The following is a 20,778-nucleotide window of genomic DNA, read 5'->3' on the forward strand; positions in this document are numbered from 1 at the left end:
TTAGCGTGGGAAAAACAAAATATTATTAGTATTATTATTTGTGTTTGTATGTAATTGTAATTGTACTGCATTAATATTTAATGTTTGTTATGTCAAATAAAAAAATACAATAATACATTGATTCAAAGCGCAAAATCACGATCTTTTGATTCAAATCGGAACTTTCGCCGGGAAACATTTCATATTATATCGCATTATATTATTAGGCTACATTTTGTGTTATATAAGGTCTATATTATTTGAAACAAACGTTTGCACGAAATGTAGCAGCAGCAACAATAAAGGTGATAATATTAAGAATAATAACAACAATTTTGCTTTTTATTTTATTGAAGCAAAAAATGACAAAAACACATAGACATGCACACGTGAATATGCACTAAAATTGTTTAATTTGTTGTGGCCGTATGAGTCACGTTTTACAAAGAAAGTATAAAAAAAATTAATTTAGATTTTTACAGTTAACATTATATTTTGTTGTCTAAATGCCTTGCAAATGCACGCAATTAAAAAGGACATTTTAATACGATAAACAAAACTGCACCGTGCGCGATAATTACAATGAAACCGAACGCATTTGTCAGTTTCGCTCCGGCCCCTAGAGGCTCCTGTCCTTTAACGGGACGTACTCGTCGCTCTGCGTCGCGTCGTCCTCCGCGGTGAAGCTCTCCGCCGCCGTGCGTCGCGCCTCTCGGCTGAGCAGCTCGAAGCGCCGGAGGAAGAGGACGACAGAGGCCAGCAGGACCACCTGCACGGCGACGAAGACGAAGAGGCTGACCTGAGAGGCCAGGGCCAGGTTACACAGCCAGTAACGACACGACTCCAGCAGCTCCCGCTCGGACAGAAACACGAGCAGGCGCCCCCGCAGGCGAGCAGGAGAACTGCAGCTGACGTTCCTGAAACACACAGCGGTGATGTTTTGCTTCAAAGAACAATTTTTTAGGATTCATGTTTAAAAATACATATAAAATGCATATTATTTTATATGTAAATACGTTTTATTTTCTATTTTTATTTTGTTTCATTTTGGCAACAAGCTGAAATAAAATTATGTTTATGTTTTATTTCTGTTTATTTTATCAAAGTTCATTTTATTTCAAGTAACATATTTTAGGATTTATGTTAAAGTTTTTTTTTGGTTTTTTTGCATATCTCTTTTTGTCATTCCATAAGTCATAAATACATTTTATTTTCTATTTTTATTTTATTTTATTTTGGCAACAAGCTGAAATCAAATTATGCTTATGTTTTATTTCTGTACATTTTATCAAAGTTCATTTTATTTAAGTAACATTTTTTAGGATTTATGTTAAAGTTTTTTGGGGTTTTTTTTGCATATCTCTTTTTGTCATTCCATAAGTCATAAATACATTTTATTTTCTATTTTTATTTAATTTTATTTTTGGTAACAAGCTTAAATAAAATTATGCTTATGTTTTATTTCTGTTTATTTTATCAAAGTTCATTTTATTTCAAGTAACATTTTTAGGATTTATGTTACATTTTTTTTGTACATCTCTTTTTGTCATTCCATAAGTCATAAATACATTTTATTTTCTATTTCTATTTTTATTTAATTTTATTTTTGGTAACAAGCTTAAATAAAATTATGCTTATGTTTTATTTCTGTTTATTGTATCAAAGTTCATTTTATTTCAAGTAACATTGTTTTCTTTTTGTCATTACATAAGTCAGAAATACGTTATTTAATTTAATTTAATTTTATTATTTCAATTATAAGCATTTATATATTCTTTAACATTTAACTTTCATTTAATTTCTTCTAAACAAAAGAAAAATTAAATGCATTATTAAATTAAAATAAATAAGAAAATAGATGGAATACAGTTAACCTGAAGAAGAAGATCTGAAATATGAAAGACTTATTCTTATGCATTGTGTTTAAAAGTTAAAGATGCAAATAGGTCATCAAAATAAACTCATATTTTGTTTCTCCGCTGATCTGAAAGAAGACTATCCAACATTTGAGCATGAAACATAAACAGTGGTAAAACGGCATCTCTATCCTCTCACTGTATGGAAGCGGGGTTGCTCTGTTTCAGCAGCCATCCTCTCAGATAAAGGACGCCGCAGTCACATGACCAGGGGTTTCCGTGGAGAGCGACCCGGCGCAGGGAGGGCAGTGAGTCCAGCAGGCCGGGGGGCAGAGCGGTCAGGTGGTTGTCGTTGAGCTGGAGAGCGATGGTGTGTGGAGGGAAGGACGAGGGCAGGCTGGCCGTGGTGAGGCCGCGTTTGCTGCAGTCCACCACAGCGTCCGAGCAGGAGCACATCTCCGGACACCAGACCTGAGCCGCGGCCATCTCACTGACCAGCACCCACAGCAGCACCTTCAGCACGAGTGCAGCGCACCACCGCATGCCAGCACACACACACACACACACACACACACACACACACGCTGCAGACGGACCACAGATCAGGCTCCCGCTCTCACTGAAAAGAGGTTTTCAGTGCCGGATATTTGTTGTCTCCATATACGGAGCAGCTGCTGAACAGAGATGTTTATGCTTATCTGGAATTTTGTGAGGAAGCAAAGGAAGCAAGAAAGACAAAGATTAAAAAAAAAAAAAAAAGTACAGGGATGATACAAACTTTTCATCGTCTCGGTGTGGAGGAACAACACAATAAATACGAACCTAATAAACATTTTTTAGGTTAAATGAATTGCTCTTAATTATAATTAATATATATATATATATATATATATATATATATATATATATATATATATATATATACATATATATATATATATATATATACATATATATATATATATATATATATATATATATATATATATATATACATATATACATATACATATATATATATATATATATATATATATATATATATATATATATATATACATATACATATATATATACATATATATATATATATATACACATATATATACATATACATCTATATATATATATATATATATATATATATACATACATATATATATACATATATATATATATATATATATATATATATATATATATATATATATATATATATATTAGTGTCACATCAATATTTAGCTTATTTCTGTATTTCATTTTCATTTATTTGACCATATATTCACATAAACTGTACACATCACTACCTCTCCACCACATTCTATTATTACTAACATCATATTATTTGTAAATGTTTATTCTCTCTCTCGGCCTACAACGTTTTTTTTTTTTTTTTTACAATTTTACATTTAATGCTTTAATTTTATTATTATGTTTCTTGTTATATTTGGATGTGTTCCAGAAGAAAAATGCATTGTGTTTGCAATAAATATATATATTTAGTTCAAATTTCATTTTATTTTATCTTACTATTTATTATTTTTAAGTCATATTTTTCACCGAGGGTCCCAGCGGGTGGAGAGCAGAACGCATAAGCAATATTGGATGAATAATATTGAAGTACCAACTAAATACATCGAGAATAAGTCGTATTTATTAGCAGAACTAATGCATGTATTGTGTAATTTGTTTAGAAGTGAAGTTCTTACCAGCGTCGGCAGTGTGTCTGTGAGTCAGTATCAGTCTGAAGGAGCATCAAACACAGCTGGGCCGCGCTGATAAAACACAAACTCCGCCTCCTTGGAGCAGTATGTGACAGGAAGTGGGCCGCACTTTCACGCTCTGATACCGGGACATCAGAAGCGCTCGCTTACGTCTCCAGAGTTGGCCAATGAATAAAGAGCGCAGGAGTCTCAAACACACAGTAAAACTACGTCATGTTCATATCATGCATTTAAACAATAAAAAAATTAATAAAAAAATAATTTTTAAATGAGCTGATTTGCAAAAAAAGGCCTAATGTTGATTCATATATATCAATAAAAAGAACTACAATACATTAAATATTTTCAAATAAAAATTTTATCAATAAACTAAATATAGTAAAATTTATTATGAAAATTAATATGATGATTTTTAGCGCTTTTAATCAATTATTGTGATCAATTACCGTGCATATTTATTATGTATGTATGTATATATATATATATATATATATATATATATATATATATATATATATATAAATACAAACACATCCATACGTTTGAATTTCATATCAAAATATAAGAATATGAATATATAAATGTAAATATTTTCAAAATATATACTGTATGTGTGTGTATTTTATATATATATATATATATATATATATATATATATATATATATAATAAATATACACAGTACCTAACATATATAATGTAACCAAATTATTATATTTTGGATGCACTAGATTTTATTTTATATATGGTAGTACACAGAGCAACCATTATAACAATATATTTCATTTATATGCAAATGTTATCAAATTACAAACTGTTTTTGTAACAAGCACCTCAGAATTAGTAAGAAACATATTTAGTTTCTTTCAGCAAATATGGAGCAAAATAGCTTTATATTATATAAATGATATATAAATGATAGAATTATATATGTTGTGAACGAACAACACTGACAACTGATAAATTATTCACATTTATTAGCAAGCTTTACTTCAAGATTTACATAAACAATTGACATAATAATATAAATTATTAAATTATTAAAGGCCATTAACACTCATAATAATGGAATAGATTTGATTCTGATTATTGTTGTTATAAAACGAGCAAAAAGCGGCCGTCCGAATCGAGGATGTTTCTCGGTAACAGTTATCAGAGCCATATTCATGTTCACATTCACTATAAAAATAAAAACCACCATCGAACCCGACAAATTCATAGCAAAAGCGTGTCTCTCCGAACACACACACACTGAACCCCTACACTGTTTCTGAGAACAACTCACACACACACGTTCGTCTTACTAAGCAAATGAAACGTCCTTTAGAGGTTAATTTAAGTTAGACAGGTTTATGATGAATCACGTGACAGCGGCAGGCGGACAGAAGCACCGAGCAGACGCTCAGACCTGTAGATATGATATAATACAGTATCATTTAAATGCATTCACATCTGAGGGCTGCTGGGAGGGCCGTGTGTGTGTGTGTGTGTGTGTGTGTGTGTGTGTGAGCATCACTGGTCTTTCTCGTGCATCTGTTGTTGCATCTTTTCCAGCATCTCCTGCATTCTCTTCAGCTGCACGCACAAAACAACACACGGTCAGGAAAACGTCATTGTACTATAATAATTATTATTATTTATTTTTATTATTATTATTTTCAAAAGTGAACATTATAATGTTGCAAAATATTTCTATTTTAAATAAATGCTGTTTGTTTATTTATCATTATATTATATTATATTATTATTATTTATTTATAATATATTATATTATTTTACAATATTGATGATTTTACTGCATTTTCTGTTTGTTTTTTTTACCCCAAATTTCTGAAGTGTAGCGTTTTTATATTTTTACTGCCTTGCTTTACTACGTTTTTAAAAATCATATATTACAGCGTGGCTACTTTACTATAAATCATTTTATAGTAAAGAATCTGAAGTGAACATCAGGAAAAAAAAATTGCTAAATTGGAACATAAAAAAAAACACACACACACACACACAAGTTTAAATGTATAATACAGGCCATATATGTCCTAAGGATATTAGTTATTACAGTAACTAAACAAAACAAGGCATTTAATTACTAGAGGTAAAATAAATGTTAAAAATCTATAAATTGAAATAGTAACTTTTTTTATTTTAGGTAGTTGCCAAGGCAACATTTTGTCATTTTGTATTAAAAATGTATAAATGTAAATATACACAGAAATAACTAAAACTGAAACTGAAAAAAGAATATATATATATATATATATATATATATATATATATATATATATATATATATATATATATATATATATATATATATATAAAACTAATAAAAATGACAAAAACACACAACAAATGACTAAAGCTAACAAAAACTAATTGTCCTAACAATAATCCAGAAAGCTATGGCACACATGAGAGCTGGTTTAATATCGGTGCTGGTTGTTCTGTACCTCTTCATCCTTCATCTTAATGAGTCTCTCCGTCTCCACGTCTGGTGTGGGCAGAGGCAGGATGGGGAGCGGACTGTCCGTACGGTTATCTTGCGCCAGTTTACTGAAACACACACACACACACACACACACACACACACACACACATTATATGAATCCCATCTGGGCTGGAAAGTCAAACAGCCTTCAGCGTGTCATTTAGGCCGCCTGAGGGCTGAAAACAAAGCTGAACGTCCCACACCTGGTCATCTCCTGGATGCAGTGGGCTCTGTAGTTTTCGTAGTGCACGTCGCACGTCACGTCCTTCAGGTCGTGCATGTGAGAGCGGATCAGCATGTTCCTCAGTTTCACGAAGTCGCAGTGAGACTGATTCTCCACTGAACAGCACACACAAAGAAATGAATTAGACTACATTTACATTTATTTGTTTTAAAGAAAATTTCTAGTAAAGATCACGTCACGTGTTCCCTAAGACACTACAGTCCATGACTTCACTACATATTACTTACTGATGATGATAAAGTTTATGCTTTAATGGCCAGAGTCTCTTGCAGTAGACAAGCATTGGTACAAACCAAGTTATGAACAAGCATGCAAAGTTTACAATCATCACAATATATATATATATATATATATATATATATATATATATATATATATATATATATATATATATATATATTTTTTTTTTTCATTAATGTTGATGGAAAGCTTTCTATGTTTATCAGACCATGAGAATTATTATTTTCTTTTATAATTACACTCCAAACAGTTGCTACTTTATAATTTAGGGCCACAAGAAATGTAATTTTTTTCTAAATTCTGCATTTCGGTATTTATGGATTCTCTGTTGATATTATGATATTTTAAAAATATATATAATATTAATATTATAGTAGTATTAATATATTCATTTTATAGTTTATAAACTATAAAATGTAGTCAATCTTTTCTAATATTATTAAAAGAACATAATAACAATGAACTTTTTTATACATTTTTAGTTTTGTTTAATCAATAATATATATATATATATATATATATATATATATATATATATATATATATATATATATATATATATATATATATATATATATATATATATATACACACACACACATACACACATATATCATTACTTTGTTAAGTACTTTAATAAATATTAATATATTTCCATCATAATTTAAGTTAAAACGAACTCTTATTTTGGCAGTTTGTCAAAGATCTGAGTTTTTTTCTCAAATTAAACTATAAAAAACGTCTGAAGTGAATCAGAGTATACACGTCCAGAACCTATCCTTATCAACTAAAGTTTTATCCCAGTCTCGATATGATATTGTTTATTGCCTAGCCTTATCATCACCTCTGACACAGTGATTTCAACATAGCATAAATATGCAGAATCCATTTGCCAAGCATCATTTCTTTTCTGTTGTACTCGTTTAGAGTGTTTCTGACCTTCCACGATACCCCAGGGGTAAAGACGACCTCTGACCCTTTGACCTCTGGCCTCCACCACTGTATTACTGCCAATGACGGCAAACGGAGTGCACTCCTACGGCACACACGAAACACATAAATCATTCAATATTCAGCATACGCACTGCCCACACATCATATTTATGATTTAATCTGCCTCGTAAAAAACATCTGCACATAACAGTTCATCAGCTTCACTCCTCCAGCTGTTGGCAGAAGTAAAAAGTCCATCGTGAAATCAATCCAAATGGAGTGAAGTGACTGAAATGAATTAGATTTCAGACTGAATGTTTTTTGGAGATGTTCGCCAGACCTTCAGCTCTTTGTCCATCTGTTTGAACTCCTCTTCTTCATCGGAGTCGCACTCGGGGAACTGATACACTTTAATCCCGAAGCGCTCGATCTCGTCTCTCACCTGCAGGAAGACAGACGAACACTACATTCATGCTGCATCGTAGAACCAGATGCATTTGGCCTAGTATAAAAGAACGGCTTCCGTCGGGAGCACGCGTTCAGAAAAAGTGCACTCACCCTGTCCTTGAGCTTTTTGACCTCATTAGGAGTGAGACAGTCCGCCTTAGAGATCAGAGGAATGATGTTCACTTTCTCGTGCAGAGCCTTCATGAACTCCACGTCCACCGGCCGCAAACTGCACAGCAGAAAAAACTGATGCTAAGTCCATCTCTGCTTATATTCACTCCTATTACGCATTAAAACTGCTTCCCATAATGCCAAGTCAAATGTTTACTTTTTGCACATTCATATTTAAAAATGAGTCCTGAATTCACATCTGCGAGTCAGTTTGCCAGAGGAATGACCCTCGTGATGTGGATGAGATTGTTTCTTCATCAGATCACATCAGCAACGGATCCTCTGCAGTGAATGGGTGCCGTCAGAACGAGAGTCAAAACAGCCAATAAAAACACCACAACAATACACTCCAGTCCAGTCATGCAAACCACATTTTTGGACTTCAAACTGATGCTTTCAAGTCCATAATCCATATTTTTGGTTCCTCCAGTGAAAAGTTTGTAAGTGAAAAGCTACCTACCGCGTGTTACGTGTTTTCATGTGTGTTTTGAGAAACTTACAGCAAAGCTGAGTGTCATCTTAAAGTTTTATCCCGTCACTTTTGTGTTCAAATGCCGCTCTCTCTGTTTTGAAGTTGCTAAATCGGACTCTTGTCGCGTCCGAAAGTGACAAGACTTTTTGTTTTTTCAGACGTCGCCATCTTTGACGTTACTTCGGTCGCTGTCGCTATGGTTACTGGTAAGGGAAACGGTTGCGCGTTCATACAGACGAAATTCTAGACATGACCGTAAGCTTCTGCGCGAACGAGACATTTTCGAGACTCACACCTGTTTCAATCCCAAATACAGGACTGATAACCGTTTTCTACAGCTGTGTGAACGTGGCCATAAAAACCTACCCACACAACCGTTTTGGAATATTTTGGCTTGTAAAGGGTGCTTGATCTCTCCTGCTTTAGATGAGACAAACTTTTTACTGGAGAAACCAAAAATATGGATTACGGACTTGGAAGCGTCAGTTTAAAGTTAAAAATGTGATTTGCATGCTACAAACGAACAGCTTTTCACTTCACAAGACATTAACTAACGGACTGGAGTGTACTGTTGAGATGTTCCTATCGGCTGTTTGGACTCTGGTTCCCACGGCACCCATTCACTGCAGAGCATCCAATGGTAAGCAAGTGACGGAATGCTGCATTTCTCAAAATCTGTTCTGATAACGAAGAACAACTCGTCTACATCTTGGACCGTTTGAGGCTTATTGTGCAAACAGTGGAGATGATGCATATGCCCTGGCCCCTATCAGACAGACCCGTGCCACCCGCTCGTACCCGTGTCCAAACGGTGGGATGAAGTACAGGCAGCAGTGCACCCTGTTGTCTAGTATGTTCTTTCTGTTCAGTCCGCTCTCATCTCTGAAGTACTGCTCAAACTGCTGGTCGATGTAGTCTGTGATGGGCTTCCAGCTGCAAACACACACAGATACGCACCCTTCAGAGAGACAGAACAATTCATATTTCATGCTGGCAAACATAAAATGTGACCACGATATAAGCAGCAGGGATATGTTCGTAGCAATAGCCATTTAGCCATTATTGTTCTTTTATGCCAAAAATCATTAGGATGTTAAGTAAACGTTCCACGAAGATATTCAGTAAATTTATAACCATAAATACATCAAAACCTAATTTTTGATTAGTAACATGCATTGCTAAGGGCTTTATTTGGTGATTTTCTCAATATTTAGATATCTCAGATGCCAGATTTGAATCCCCAGTCTATGAAACACAGGCTCTCACGGCTGCTGTATTGTGAACGCAGACATGACTAAAAGTCTTTTTTGCTTTCCTAAAATGCTGTATTGAGATTTGTAATTGTGCTCATGGGACGCTGGGAACGGCTGAATTCTCACCATTCATTGTTATTGACTGCGTCTCCAAAGCCCGGCGTGTCCACAATGGTGAGTTTGAGCTTGACCCCTTTCTCCTCGATGTCGACTGTATGTTTGGTGATCTCGACCGTCTGATTAATGCGCTCTGTTACAGGAAACACACAACACAACGCTCAGACCCGTTGAAGAGATATATACTTATGCATATGCTACACTACTGTTAAAAAGTTTGGAGATAGTAACACTTCCTAATTTATTTAATGTGTTTTTTTTGGTTTTTTTTATCTACTTACCAAGCCTGCATCAAGTATATAATATAAACAGTAAAACTGAAATATCACAACAACTTAAAGTAACTGTTTTCTATGTGAATATATAATAAGATACAATTTATTCCTTCATCATTACTCTTAGTCTTCAGAGTCACATGATCCTTCAGAAATCATTTGACGCTTTATGAGAAACATTTATGATAATTATTAATATCGAAAGCAGTTGTGCTGCTTCATGTTTGTAGACACACTGATACATGTATTTTTTTTTTATAACAGATGAATAGAAAGATAAAAGAACTGAATAAATCTAAAATAGAAATGTTTTGTAAAGTTAAAATGGCTTTAATGTAGCTTTTGACCAATTTAATGAATTTGTGCGGAATAAAAGGCCAAAAAAAAAAAAAAAAATATATATATATATATATATATATATATATATATATATATATATATATATATATATATATAAAAAATATATATATAAAAATCCAAACTCAAAAGATCCCAAATTTTACACAGCAGTGTATATTGTATCCTTATGTGACAATGACAGAACTGTTATTTTGGGTGTTTTTTAAAGACAATCCTTACCTTCAGCATTTAATAATTTTCTGTCTTTATAGAGATCTGTGAGGAAGAGGCTGTTAACTAAAGTAGACTTTCCCAATCCAGATTCACCTAAAAACACACAGTGCTTGTTAACAACAAGACGAGCATGATAGTCAATAAAACATTTAGTGACGATTTCAGACAAACCTGCCACCATCAGAGTGAAGTCGAAGCCCTTCTTCACCGACTTCCTGTGGACCTGATTAGGAAGCGTAGCGAAGCCAACGTACTGCTTGTCCTGAAAGACACAAGTCAAAACATAATGCATTTTATGGAAGAAAGCAGGGTGTTGAAGGATGAACGGTTGTGTGAACTGTCCCTTTAAGACCGTCTGTGAATCGTCAGACTGGCACAAAAATAGCAGAGAATGAAAAGCCCAGTAGTGCTGAATCTCCTGCAGATCCACCAACTGTGCCGGAAACCGCTCAGCAGTCATAACCGCTCAAACTGACACAGAGAACACAGAAAATACCGGGAAGCAAAATCACTATTAAACCAGCTCAGTGTCCAGGGAAAACCCACATTTACACCGTACACACACACACACAGAAGCCGTATTTACATAAGCTGAAAGGGCCTTTTTAAACACACTCAAACTTGGGCCGAACTCCACTCATCTGACCGCCAGGGCATCTCACAACCCGTCATGTGCGTTTCCGCCGTCCATCATCAGAACAGAGAAACCCCACGAGTACAGCGTGTGAGAGAAGAGGGATAAAGATGCAAGAGTGCAAAGCATCCGTCAGATTTATGCATTTCCTGAAGAAAATGTGGCACTGCTTGACCCGCGGCTCTCGTGCAGAACGCATTGTTTAAAGGTATCCATAATGCACATCGGAATATCTTTTCATTAATAAAACGCTATAAAAAATAATATGTCATTAGCTTTGGTTGCAAATGCAAACATTGGTTGTTTGTCATGCAACTGAATAATATTTAAAAACAACAACAAAAAAAGCTTTTTCTCTCATGAACACACTTTTTTTCCTTGAGTTTATACTTCACAATTCAGACTTTGTTTCCCAAAATATTTTTTGTGCGATTTTAAGCTTTCATCTTGCAATTCAAAAATTCTAATACTGAGTTAATGTCCAAAAAAATCATATTATATATATATATAATATATATATAATCTCCAAAAGTGTGAGGAAAAAGGTCCAGAAGTCCAAAAAGAGAGATAAAAAGGTACAATTACCTTTTTGTTAGGGTGTTGCTCTACAGTGTTCTGAATGCTATGAGGTTGCTAGGGTGGTTGCTAGGGCGTTGCTAAGTGAATGCTAGTTTGATAGTTAAATCCTTTAAGTAACTTTAAGTATGAGCAACACTAACACAAAAAAAAATTGACAATATCATGCGTGTGGCGTCATACTATTTACAAAAACACCTACTAAGATATAAACTAAGTTGAAGCAGCTCTTCAAGATAGATAGATAGATAGATAGATAGATAGATAGATAGATAGATAGATAGATAGATAGATAGATAGATAGATAGATAGATAGATAGATAGATAGATAGATAGATAGATAGGCAGGCAGCAAACCTTCTGTCTGGTAGTCCTGGTTCGAGGACACAGAAGTTTTTCCACCAGTTTCTCCTGCAGCATCATGGAGTCCATCCTGAACCAGACGTCTCAGTAATGTGTGCCGTCCCTCTTTAAACCTGCGTGACCCTCACTTTCTCACTCTCTGCCTTTATAAACCCTCTCTGGTTTCCCTTTCCCTGTTTTCGGTCTGTCTCTTGCCCACGGCACATCCCAGCGCGCCGTGTTCAGACAGGCAGGCAGAGGAATCCCCACATGACTGAATGAAAGACTGACAAAAGAAGGTAGTGAGTGAGAGAGCGAGCAGGAGAAACGAAAAGACGTAAAGGAAAAAAAAAAAAAGCATGGAAGCAATTTTAGACAGGAAAGGAGGGGGGAGCCGAAAACGGGAATAAAAACACTCATTCATTTAGTCGTATATTCCTCCCCCACTTTTTTTCCCCAACAGCCAGCTCTGAGGTGCAGGGGTTTCTCTATGTGTGCGTGTGTGTGTGTGTGTGTGTGTGTGTGTGTGTGTTTTAGGGAGCAAGACACATTTAGTAAGACAGCAGCCACACCCTTCCCAACAGACCTTACCAGACTGGCACAGCTTTTCTACAGACTCCAGCACAGCAGCGTGACCTTTACTAGAGCGTTATTTTCAGATATACGATGATGAATGCGATCAATAAGATTTGTTTTAGTTAAATTCATCATTTTGTTTAGCAAGAACAGATTAAATCAGATTAAATAAAAGATTTTTAAATAATTGCTGTTGTTTTAAATTTTTTATTCATCAAAAAAAGAGAGGCAACACTACTGTTTAACATTGATAATAATCAGAAATGTTTCTTGAGCAGCAAATCAGCATATAGTCGGCATAGTTGACGTAGTCAAGAATGAAAACAATTATTTTAAACTGCAGTAGTAATTCATAGGATTACTGATTTTACTGGATTTTCTTTTTCAAATAAATTCAGCCATTTTAAGCAACTCTCTCTCTCTCTCTCTCTCTCTCTCTCTCTCTCTCTCTATATATATATATATATACACACACACACATATACAGTAAATATCACCAGGGGGCGCTAGTGTTGCAAACACTCAAGGATTTTCACTTCATGTTAAATCATTCACTTATACATACAATTTAATCATTTAATCGTTTCATCATGACTCCTGATATAACAGCTAATTGTTTTAAATGCCACAATTCAGTGACTCTCTCTTATATAACATAGCAATTGAATTAATTGACATTGTATTTGGACAACAGGCCTGTAATGAACCGCAAGAGTTAATGAATGCAAGTCTGTCAGAGTCTGTGAATGCGTGCGTTACTGCGCATCTTCAACGACTGTCACGTTTTCTGAGTCAAACACTTGCCTGGGCAGCTCTGTTGGGGTTCGAGTTCAAGGTTTGGGGTTCGTTCACATCACTAACCATTATTAGTGACATGTGAGCAAACAGAACGATTAAACATCTTCATATTAAGCATGATTTGCCCCATTATGGTGTTGATGGGGGTCTGTTCATGCATATAGATGATGAGTGTGCTGGTGGGGGGTTGGGGGTCCAGAGGGGGTCGGTTGAATAGAATAGAACAGATGTCCTTCAGTGATACAATAGCCCTGGTTGCCCCTCCTAACACAGAACAACACCCTCTCACCATCCAGCTGCCATCCCTGAGTGCCACCTGGAGCGACCCTCACCAGACACAGCTCCATATCTGTATTGTTTTTAATCAGTTTGTGATCAGACTCTAAGAAACATGTCTTCAAACCCATCAAAAGACATGGAGAAGAGTGTTTTCATTTCTCATAGTTTGATCACCTTAGCAACTGTATGACTATGTCCTGGCAACCACCCAAAAACACCCTAGTAACCACACAGCAATGCACGTAAAGCCATTTATATCCCCTTAGCTACTGCATAGCAACACCATGGAAACCAAACAAAACAACCAACAACATAGCAACACACAGAATGGCATACATTAGCAAACGTTTAGAGACACCCTGGCAACTATCCAGAACACCATAGAAACCACATATAAACAATGCAAAGAAAGTAATTCGGAACATCTTAGCGACTGCATAGCAACACCCTGGCAACCACAGAAAGGCATTCAGAACACTTTATCAACAGCTTAGCAACATCCTAACAAAAAAAAGTGATTCTGAATATCTTAGCAAATAGATAGCAATACCATTGCAGTCACCCAATGTTCCCTAGAAACCACAGAAAGGCATTCAGAACACTTAATATCATAGCAACACGCTGACAGCCACTGAAAATTTTATAGTAACCACACCACGGCATTCAGAACACTTTAGCAACTGCTTAGCAACATCCTGGCAACAAAACAGAACACCCAACAACATAGCAACACAAAAACAAAACATCTGGAATATTTTAGGAATAGCATAGCAACACCCTGACGACCAACCCAGAATACACCAGAAACCACATATCAACAATGCAAAGAAAGATATTCAGAATATGGTAGCAACTGCATAGCAACACTAAGCCAAATCCAGTGAGAATTATCGACTACACAGCACCAGCCTGGCAACAACCCAGAGTACCCTAGCAACCCAACTGCAAAGCAAAGAAAGTCACTAATTCAGTGCTTGATTCATCTTTTTATTGTATTTTCACAAATATATTTAACCAGAACGGTGCATTTAGATAACGCAACTTCTTCCAGCAAGTCTCGGTCAGATGGTGCTCATATCTCAAGCGGTGATTTCCTGCCTGCTCTTCAGTGAGGCGGGGCCAGTGATGTCATCCATTAATGTCACATGTGCGTCTCGGGTTACACCGAGTGAGTGACCATGGGTGCGGAACGGGTGGAGAGAGACGTCTGAGGATGAGCTCACTAAACATCCTCTGCGCCGGGTCAAGCCCAAACAGACCTGCGTTCCCAGAGGGCGACTGCTTTCCTCTCACTTTCAGACCGTGTCAGCTGTTTGTTAGTGACACTGCGGGCGTGTGTTTGAATGGTTCGCTGCACCTGCACTGCAGCTTGTATCCTTGCACTTACCACAGGGACGGTTCCTCGAAAGCGTTTAGTTCAGGGGGTTTAAACTAACAACCTTCACAGCGCTTCAAATCAGGGATAATATTATGGTACACCGTATTATATATTCTACTAGCCTCTTCTAGCTGTATTTATTTAGTACAGTAAAAAACAGAGGAATATGCTAATGCTGTTTTTATTGTAATATAATTTAAATTGTAATTTATTCCTGTGATGCACAGGTTAATTGTCAGCATCATTACTCCAGTCTTTAGTGTCACATGATTCATCAGAAACCTTTCTAATCTGATGTTTAAGAAACACGTGCTGCATCATATCTTAGATGGAAACAGTGATGCATAATAAATAAAAAGAACATCATTTATTTGAAATGAAAGAAGTCATTTCTTTCAAAAAGGGAGATATATGATGCCATTTTGTTGAGGGTGTCCCGTGTTCGAATCCTGGCTCGAGGACCCTTCCCGATCCCGCCCCCCTCTCTATCCCACTTCACTTCCTGTCTACTCTACACTATCCCATTTTAATAAAGAAAAATGCCACTACTTTTGTTGATTTACAGTTATTTACAGTTTAACCCAATATTTCTCTCATTCTTATGTCACAAATTGCTCTTATCTGTGGAACGCAAGCACAAAAAAGGACAAAAAGCGCAGTTTTCCATAAAATAATTGTAGATACCCGGGATGGATGTTTCCTGCTGCGGCATCTGAGCAACTGCACAGGCCATCTGACTTCACGATCAAAAGAAACTTCACTTCTGCCATCTGTCATGCTGCGCGGTTAAATGCAGACAGCTTATTCTATACAAACACACACACACACACACACACACACACACACATACACTTACAATCTTATTTCAATGCAGTGACCTTTTCAGAGATAAATAAGACGTGTCTGAAACGGCAGCCAGACTTCCACACCATTAAGTTATTAAACCTCAATGCAGAGAGAGAGAGAGAGAGAGAAAGACGACAAGAAGACGACTAGAAGAGAGGAGAACGACAGTGAAAGAGATCTTGAAGCACTGACAGAATGTATGTGTGTGTGTGTGTGTGTGTGTGTGTGTGTGTGTGTGTGTGTGTGTGTGTGTGTGTGTGTGTGTGTGTGTGTGTGTGTGTGTGTGTGTGTGTGTGTGTGTACGCGTGGGGGTGTGAATTGTTGCATTTCTGCTTTTGCGTAGGACGAGCTTTCTAGTAACTACACATGTGTGCGTCTGTGTGTTCATGGGTCAAGCGCCGGAGGCTGCGTGAAATTACTAGCCTTCTAGTAATCAGCTTCAGTCCGTGTAGTAAAACCGAATGTTTACAGCATTAAAATACCGATGCATCACTTAAAAGACGCTTTTATACGGTGCACATATCATTTTTAAGGTCATGCTAATAAAAAAAAAACAGCTGCTTGCTATTTCATTGTAACTATTTCTGATAATTACTAGCAAGCGCATTACATTTTACCGGTACTTTATGTACCAGACATTGTTTGAAAGGTTTTAAAATATTTTCGCAAGAAGTCTCTTCTGCTCACCAATGCTGTATTTGAGCAAAATACAGTAAAAACGGGGATTTGGTGAATAACAGCTTTCTATTTGAATGCATTTTAAACTATAATGTATTCAAGTGATGAATTCAAAGCTGAATTTTCAGCATCGATACACCAGATCCTTCAGAAATCATTCGAATGTGCCGCTCAAGAAACATTTATAATTATTATCTGAGCTGCTTGGTTATTTTAGTGGAAACTAATTATTTGAACAAAACTTATTTGAAATAGAAATTTTATGTAATACATCCTTGCATATCATCTTACCGACCCTACTTTTAAATGCCAATGCATGCGTTTAAAATATACGGTGATTCAAGAATAGTGATGACCAGTTGTGCACAATAACGTGATAATACCACATGAATTGGATTGCAACGCGAACTTAAGTCTTAAACACAAAAATGCTCGCTCAAGCCATTTCTATGTGATACTAATAGGTGCGAGACTATATTTAGGTGCGAATCAGCACTAGATCTAGCAGTTAACACTCTACTCCGCTTTAAGTGTAATCATCAAGTACTACGAGCATGTATGTCCACACATAGAGTTCAGGGTTCACGCTTCTTCAGGCATCCGCTACAGGAGCCTCTCACGCGCTCCGGCTGCTGTAACCATGACAACGCATCCAGAGAGAAGCAGCGCTATCATCCTCTATCAGAGCTCAGAACGACAGAAAGCAGCCAGAAGACGTTATATTTCCTCAAGGCTAGAAGGCAAGACCACGCACAGAGCACCGCAAGCGACCGACGCGTTACAATAAAGCTGAGGGGAAATAAAGCGCGTCAGGCGAGGATGGGTGACACGGTTTCTAACATCGTTAACGTGAGCACGAACACAAAATCACGTCGTTTTCAAAACACGGTGCGCATGAAACACCCTGTCACACTTGCCATCGAAGCTCGTGAGATTTGATGGCGCGCGGGTCGCCTGTGCGAAAACAAAACGAAATCGTAGGAGCTCTTAAAGTGTGCGGTAAAACTGCGAAATGTGGTGAAGTTCGTCGTTTCTCACCTCACTGTCCTCTGAACGCGACCATCATCACCATCATCATCATCATCACGGGCAGCATCAGCATCAGCAGGTGCGGGATGCGGGAGACGCACGGGGAGGAAGAGAGAAATCGTCAGCATTTCTTCAGTCAAACAGAGTAAAAAAACTGAGCGAAACGGCGACAGGGTCTGCGGCATTACCGGATTTCATCATCCTGCTCTTATATCGGATGTTGGTGGTCATGTTTCAGGCCGTCTCTGCTCTGCTCGGGTTCCGTCTGTCTCACGCTCAGCCCCGCTGGGAAGCCCAGGCGTAGAGGGGCGGGGCCGCCGCAGACCAAACCACGCCCTCCAATACGTCATTCATTGACACAGCTTTCAGGGCTTTGTAACAGTGCTGTTTAACGTTACTTAGGCAAATTAAAATGCATTAATTGTAAAAAGATAAAAATCACCTTAGTTAAAATATTCATAAACAAACAATATATGATTCAAATCAAATATACACACACACACACACATATATATATAAATATATAAATAAAAATATAAATATATATATAAATATAAATATATACATATATATAAATATATACATATATATAAATATATACATATATACACATATATATATACACAATATAAATATATATATATACATATATAATATAAATAAATATATATACACATATACATATATATATATATATACATATACATATATATATATATATAAATATACATATATATACATACACACACACACACATATATATTTGTTTTATATATTTGATTTATTTGAAATAAAAAATGTTTCTACATATTAAATAGTTTTATTTTAATGATATCCAAGATTTGTATTAAAAAATTGGCTTTAATAATTTAGCATTTTAAAAGCAGATCATTTTAAAATAACATAAAAACATACATCTAATGAATAAATTAATTTGACATTCTTTAATTTAAATAAAATTTACCTTTAAATTATGTGAAAATTTAACACTTTTAAAAAAATGCATTTTTAAATATTCCTAATTTTAAAATGATCTAAAAACGTTTAGATTTAGCTAAAACATAAGTTATATTTGGTTATATTTTGGTTTCATTTTACATTATTTAACAAAAGATGTTTTAAATTTCCAACGAAAATTATGCAAAAAATAAATGTTTACATAGTTTTAATTACTTATATTAAATAAAACTAAGTTTTAACAACAAAAAATATATAGATTAATTATATTATATAGAACGGAGTCAATGAAACTATAGCGAAAAATGGTGTTCAAAAAGAAATGGATGATACTTACAAAACCATTTCTGAGACCTATACGGGAAACTAAAGAGTTTGAAGCAAATGACTCAGAAAGTTATTTATTTCTCAACATGAGCAAATACAAAAAGGAACATGTAAAACAGGGAAGTAAGCATTACCGTACCGCACAATGACAACTGTGTTAACGCTTTAAAAAAAAGGCCTAAACAGGAGATAACAGAGTCAAAATAACTGGGCTGAACCACAAATACAACAAAACAAAACCAGTGTGTTTACAGAAGACATTACATTAATAATTAGCAAATAACTCCCTGCTGTAAAATGACTCCGACATCCATGTGCAGGCAGTGAAGGTGCGTTTCAGTCCGTTTATTAGACCATGTACCATGTAGATGAACTTTTAAAACATACAGTCGTAAACGTTCCAGCTGCTAAACAAGAAAAATAAAGATCACTGCGCTAGACGCTAATGTTTAAGTAGTAAATAAGTGAAAATCAAGCAATAAAAATGATAGAAAACCGACCCCAAACCATTAGAATATAATTATAAAAGAGAAACGTGTGCACCGTGTTTCTAAATGGAGTTTTAAGGCATTTCTGTGAATCAAAATACAAACCAACAGCTGAACCAGTGCGTCCACAATAAACGTAACGTTACCGTCATTTTACTAGAGTTACACTTTTTAAATAAGATCCGTCGCGCCGTTTCATTAACGGTGTTCCCTTTCAAAAAGATGATCTACAGGATTGTCCAATTCTCGTTTTAGCTTTATATAATCCAACCTGGCAAAAATCGATTGTGTTTTAAGTCCACTAGAGGGAACTAAGCAGCTAGCCTAAGCAGCTCAAATCAACACGGTTGCAGATTCAAATGCATTTAAAAAGCACATGATTTCAGAGCGTCTGTTCATTTTTAGAGCTAAAATTTGACAACGAACGGGTACGTTTTCTAAAAACTGTAAACTTGACCCGGCGCATCTACCGGCGCGCCGTCCTCTCATTTTATCCAATGCATCTGCATTCAAAGTAATATATATTATAAAGTATTGACGAGGTGATCAGGTGAACGTGTGCCAGTCTGATGCACGACCGGTACAAGCCGAGCAGCTTTAAAAGAGTGTTTGGCACACAGAAACAGAAAGTCTCTAGCTGAACATCGTCGATGAAACCGTGATTGACCACAGGTTAGATAAATTATTATTAACGGCATCTAACCCGATCGATTAAACGACATGTTATCAGACCGTTTGTGAGGTTATCGGTGTGGGCGGAGCTGCGATAGTGCTGTGGTTACATGAATTAGTTGACATTAACATTACGCTCCATTGATAAATATTAGGGATTCGACAAGCAAATAATGTTTAGAAACGGGCAGGATAATGGAACCTCTGGTCAGATGGCATTTCCTGTTCCCACAATACACAGATAGACGCACAAACACACACACACACACACACACACACACACTTAGTCGTCGCCTGGTTTCATCTTCATCTGAGCTTGCATCTGAGCGATCATTTGCTGCATGCGTCTCAGCTGCAAGAGATTAAAAACAGAGCACGTGAATAAATAAGTCTCTTCCGTCATAGCAAAACGGCAATGCCACAAAAT

General features: G+C 36.0%; 3 protein-coding genes across 4 annotated transcripts in view; all 3 read right to left on the reverse strand.

The window, feature by feature from the left end:
- Positions 1–293: 293 nt before the first annotated feature.
- On the reverse strand, positions 294–3,662 carry gp1bb (glycoprotein Ib platelet subunit beta). Its single transcript, XM_043246755.1, has 3 exons — positions 3,545–3,662; positions 2,035–2,533; positions 294–896 (listed from the first exon to the last, which is right to left on the reverse strand). Exons 2-3 carry the CDS (start codon positions 2,376–2,378, stop codon positions 599–601), a joined length of 642 nt encoding a protein of 213 aa, XP_043102690.1. The 5' UTR covers positions 2,379–2,533; positions 3,545–3,662; the 3' UTR covers positions 294–598.
- Positions 3,663–4,518: 856 nt separating this feature from the next.
- Positions 4,519–18,245, reverse strand: sept5a (septin 5a). 2 transcript variants are annotated; one of them, XM_043246751.1, is made up of 13 exons: positions 18,096–18,184; positions 17,917–17,927; positions 12,339–12,609; positions 10,943–11,033; positions 10,778–10,864; positions 9,933–10,056; positions 9,352–9,486; positions 8,022–8,139; positions 7,804–7,905; positions 7,470–7,566; positions 6,250–6,385; positions 6,009–6,111; positions 4,519–5,133 (listed from the first exon to the last, which is right to left on the reverse strand). In XM_043246751.1, the coding sequence occupies exons 3-13, from the start codon at positions 12,411–12,413 to the stop codon at positions 5,071–5,073; spliced, it is 1,131 nt and encodes a 376-aa protein (XP_043102686.1). In that variant the 5' UTR covers positions 12,414–12,609; positions 17,917–17,927; positions 18,096–18,184; the 3' UTR covers positions 4,519–5,070. The 2 variants fall into 2 exon arrangements, with proteins under 2 accessions (XP_043102686.1, XP_043102687.1); XM_043246752.1 differs by lacking the exon at positions 12,339–12,609 and having other exon boundaries at positions 18,096–18,245.
- A 1,004-nt stretch (positions 18,246–19,249) lies between these two features.
- The window catches only part of zgc:63587 (uncharacterized protein LOC393431 homolog), a 27,518-nt gene continuing 25,989 nt past the window's right edge, over positions 19,250–20,778 (reverse strand). Inside the window, exon 12 of the mRNA XM_043246753.1 lies at positions 19,250–20,703. Within this exon, the coding sequence (XP_043102688.1) occupies positions 20,635–20,703 (69 nt within the window). The 3' untranslated portion in view covers positions 19,250–20,634. The remainder of the gene's footprint in view (positions 20,704–20,778) is intronic.

This window comes from Puntigrus tetrazona, chromosome 8 (assembly GCF_018831695.1).
Source record: "Puntigrus tetrazona isolate hp1 chromosome 8, ASM1883169v1, whole genome shotgun sequence".
Lineage (NCBI taxonomy): Eukaryota > Metazoa > Chordata > Actinopteri > Cypriniformes > Cyprinidae > Puntigrus > Puntigrus tetrazona.

Excerpts from the sequence above, each read along its gene's own strand:
- gp1bb (XM_043246755.1), bottom strand. The coding sequence starts at position 2,378 with ATGCGGTGGTGCGCTGCACTCGTGCTGAAGGTGCTGCTGTGGGTGCTG. Across the intron at positions 897-2,034 it reads AGCAACCCCGCTTCCATACA|GAACGTCAGCTGCAGTTCTC; the intron begins GTGAGAGGATAG and ends TGTGTGTTTCAG.
- sept5a (XM_043246751.1), bottom strand. The coding sequence starts at position 12,413 with ATGGACTCCATGATGCTGCAGGAGAAACTGGTGGAAAAACTTCTGTGT. Across the intron at positions 9,487-9,932 it reads GCAGTCAATAACAATGAATG|CTGGAAGCCCATCACAGACT; the intron begins GTGAGAATTCAG and ends GTGTGTTTGCAG. Across the intron at positions 5,134-6,008 it reads TTAAGATGAAGGATGAAGAG|CTGAAGAGAATGCAGGAGAT; the intron begins GTACAGAACAAC and ends TTGTGCGTGCAG.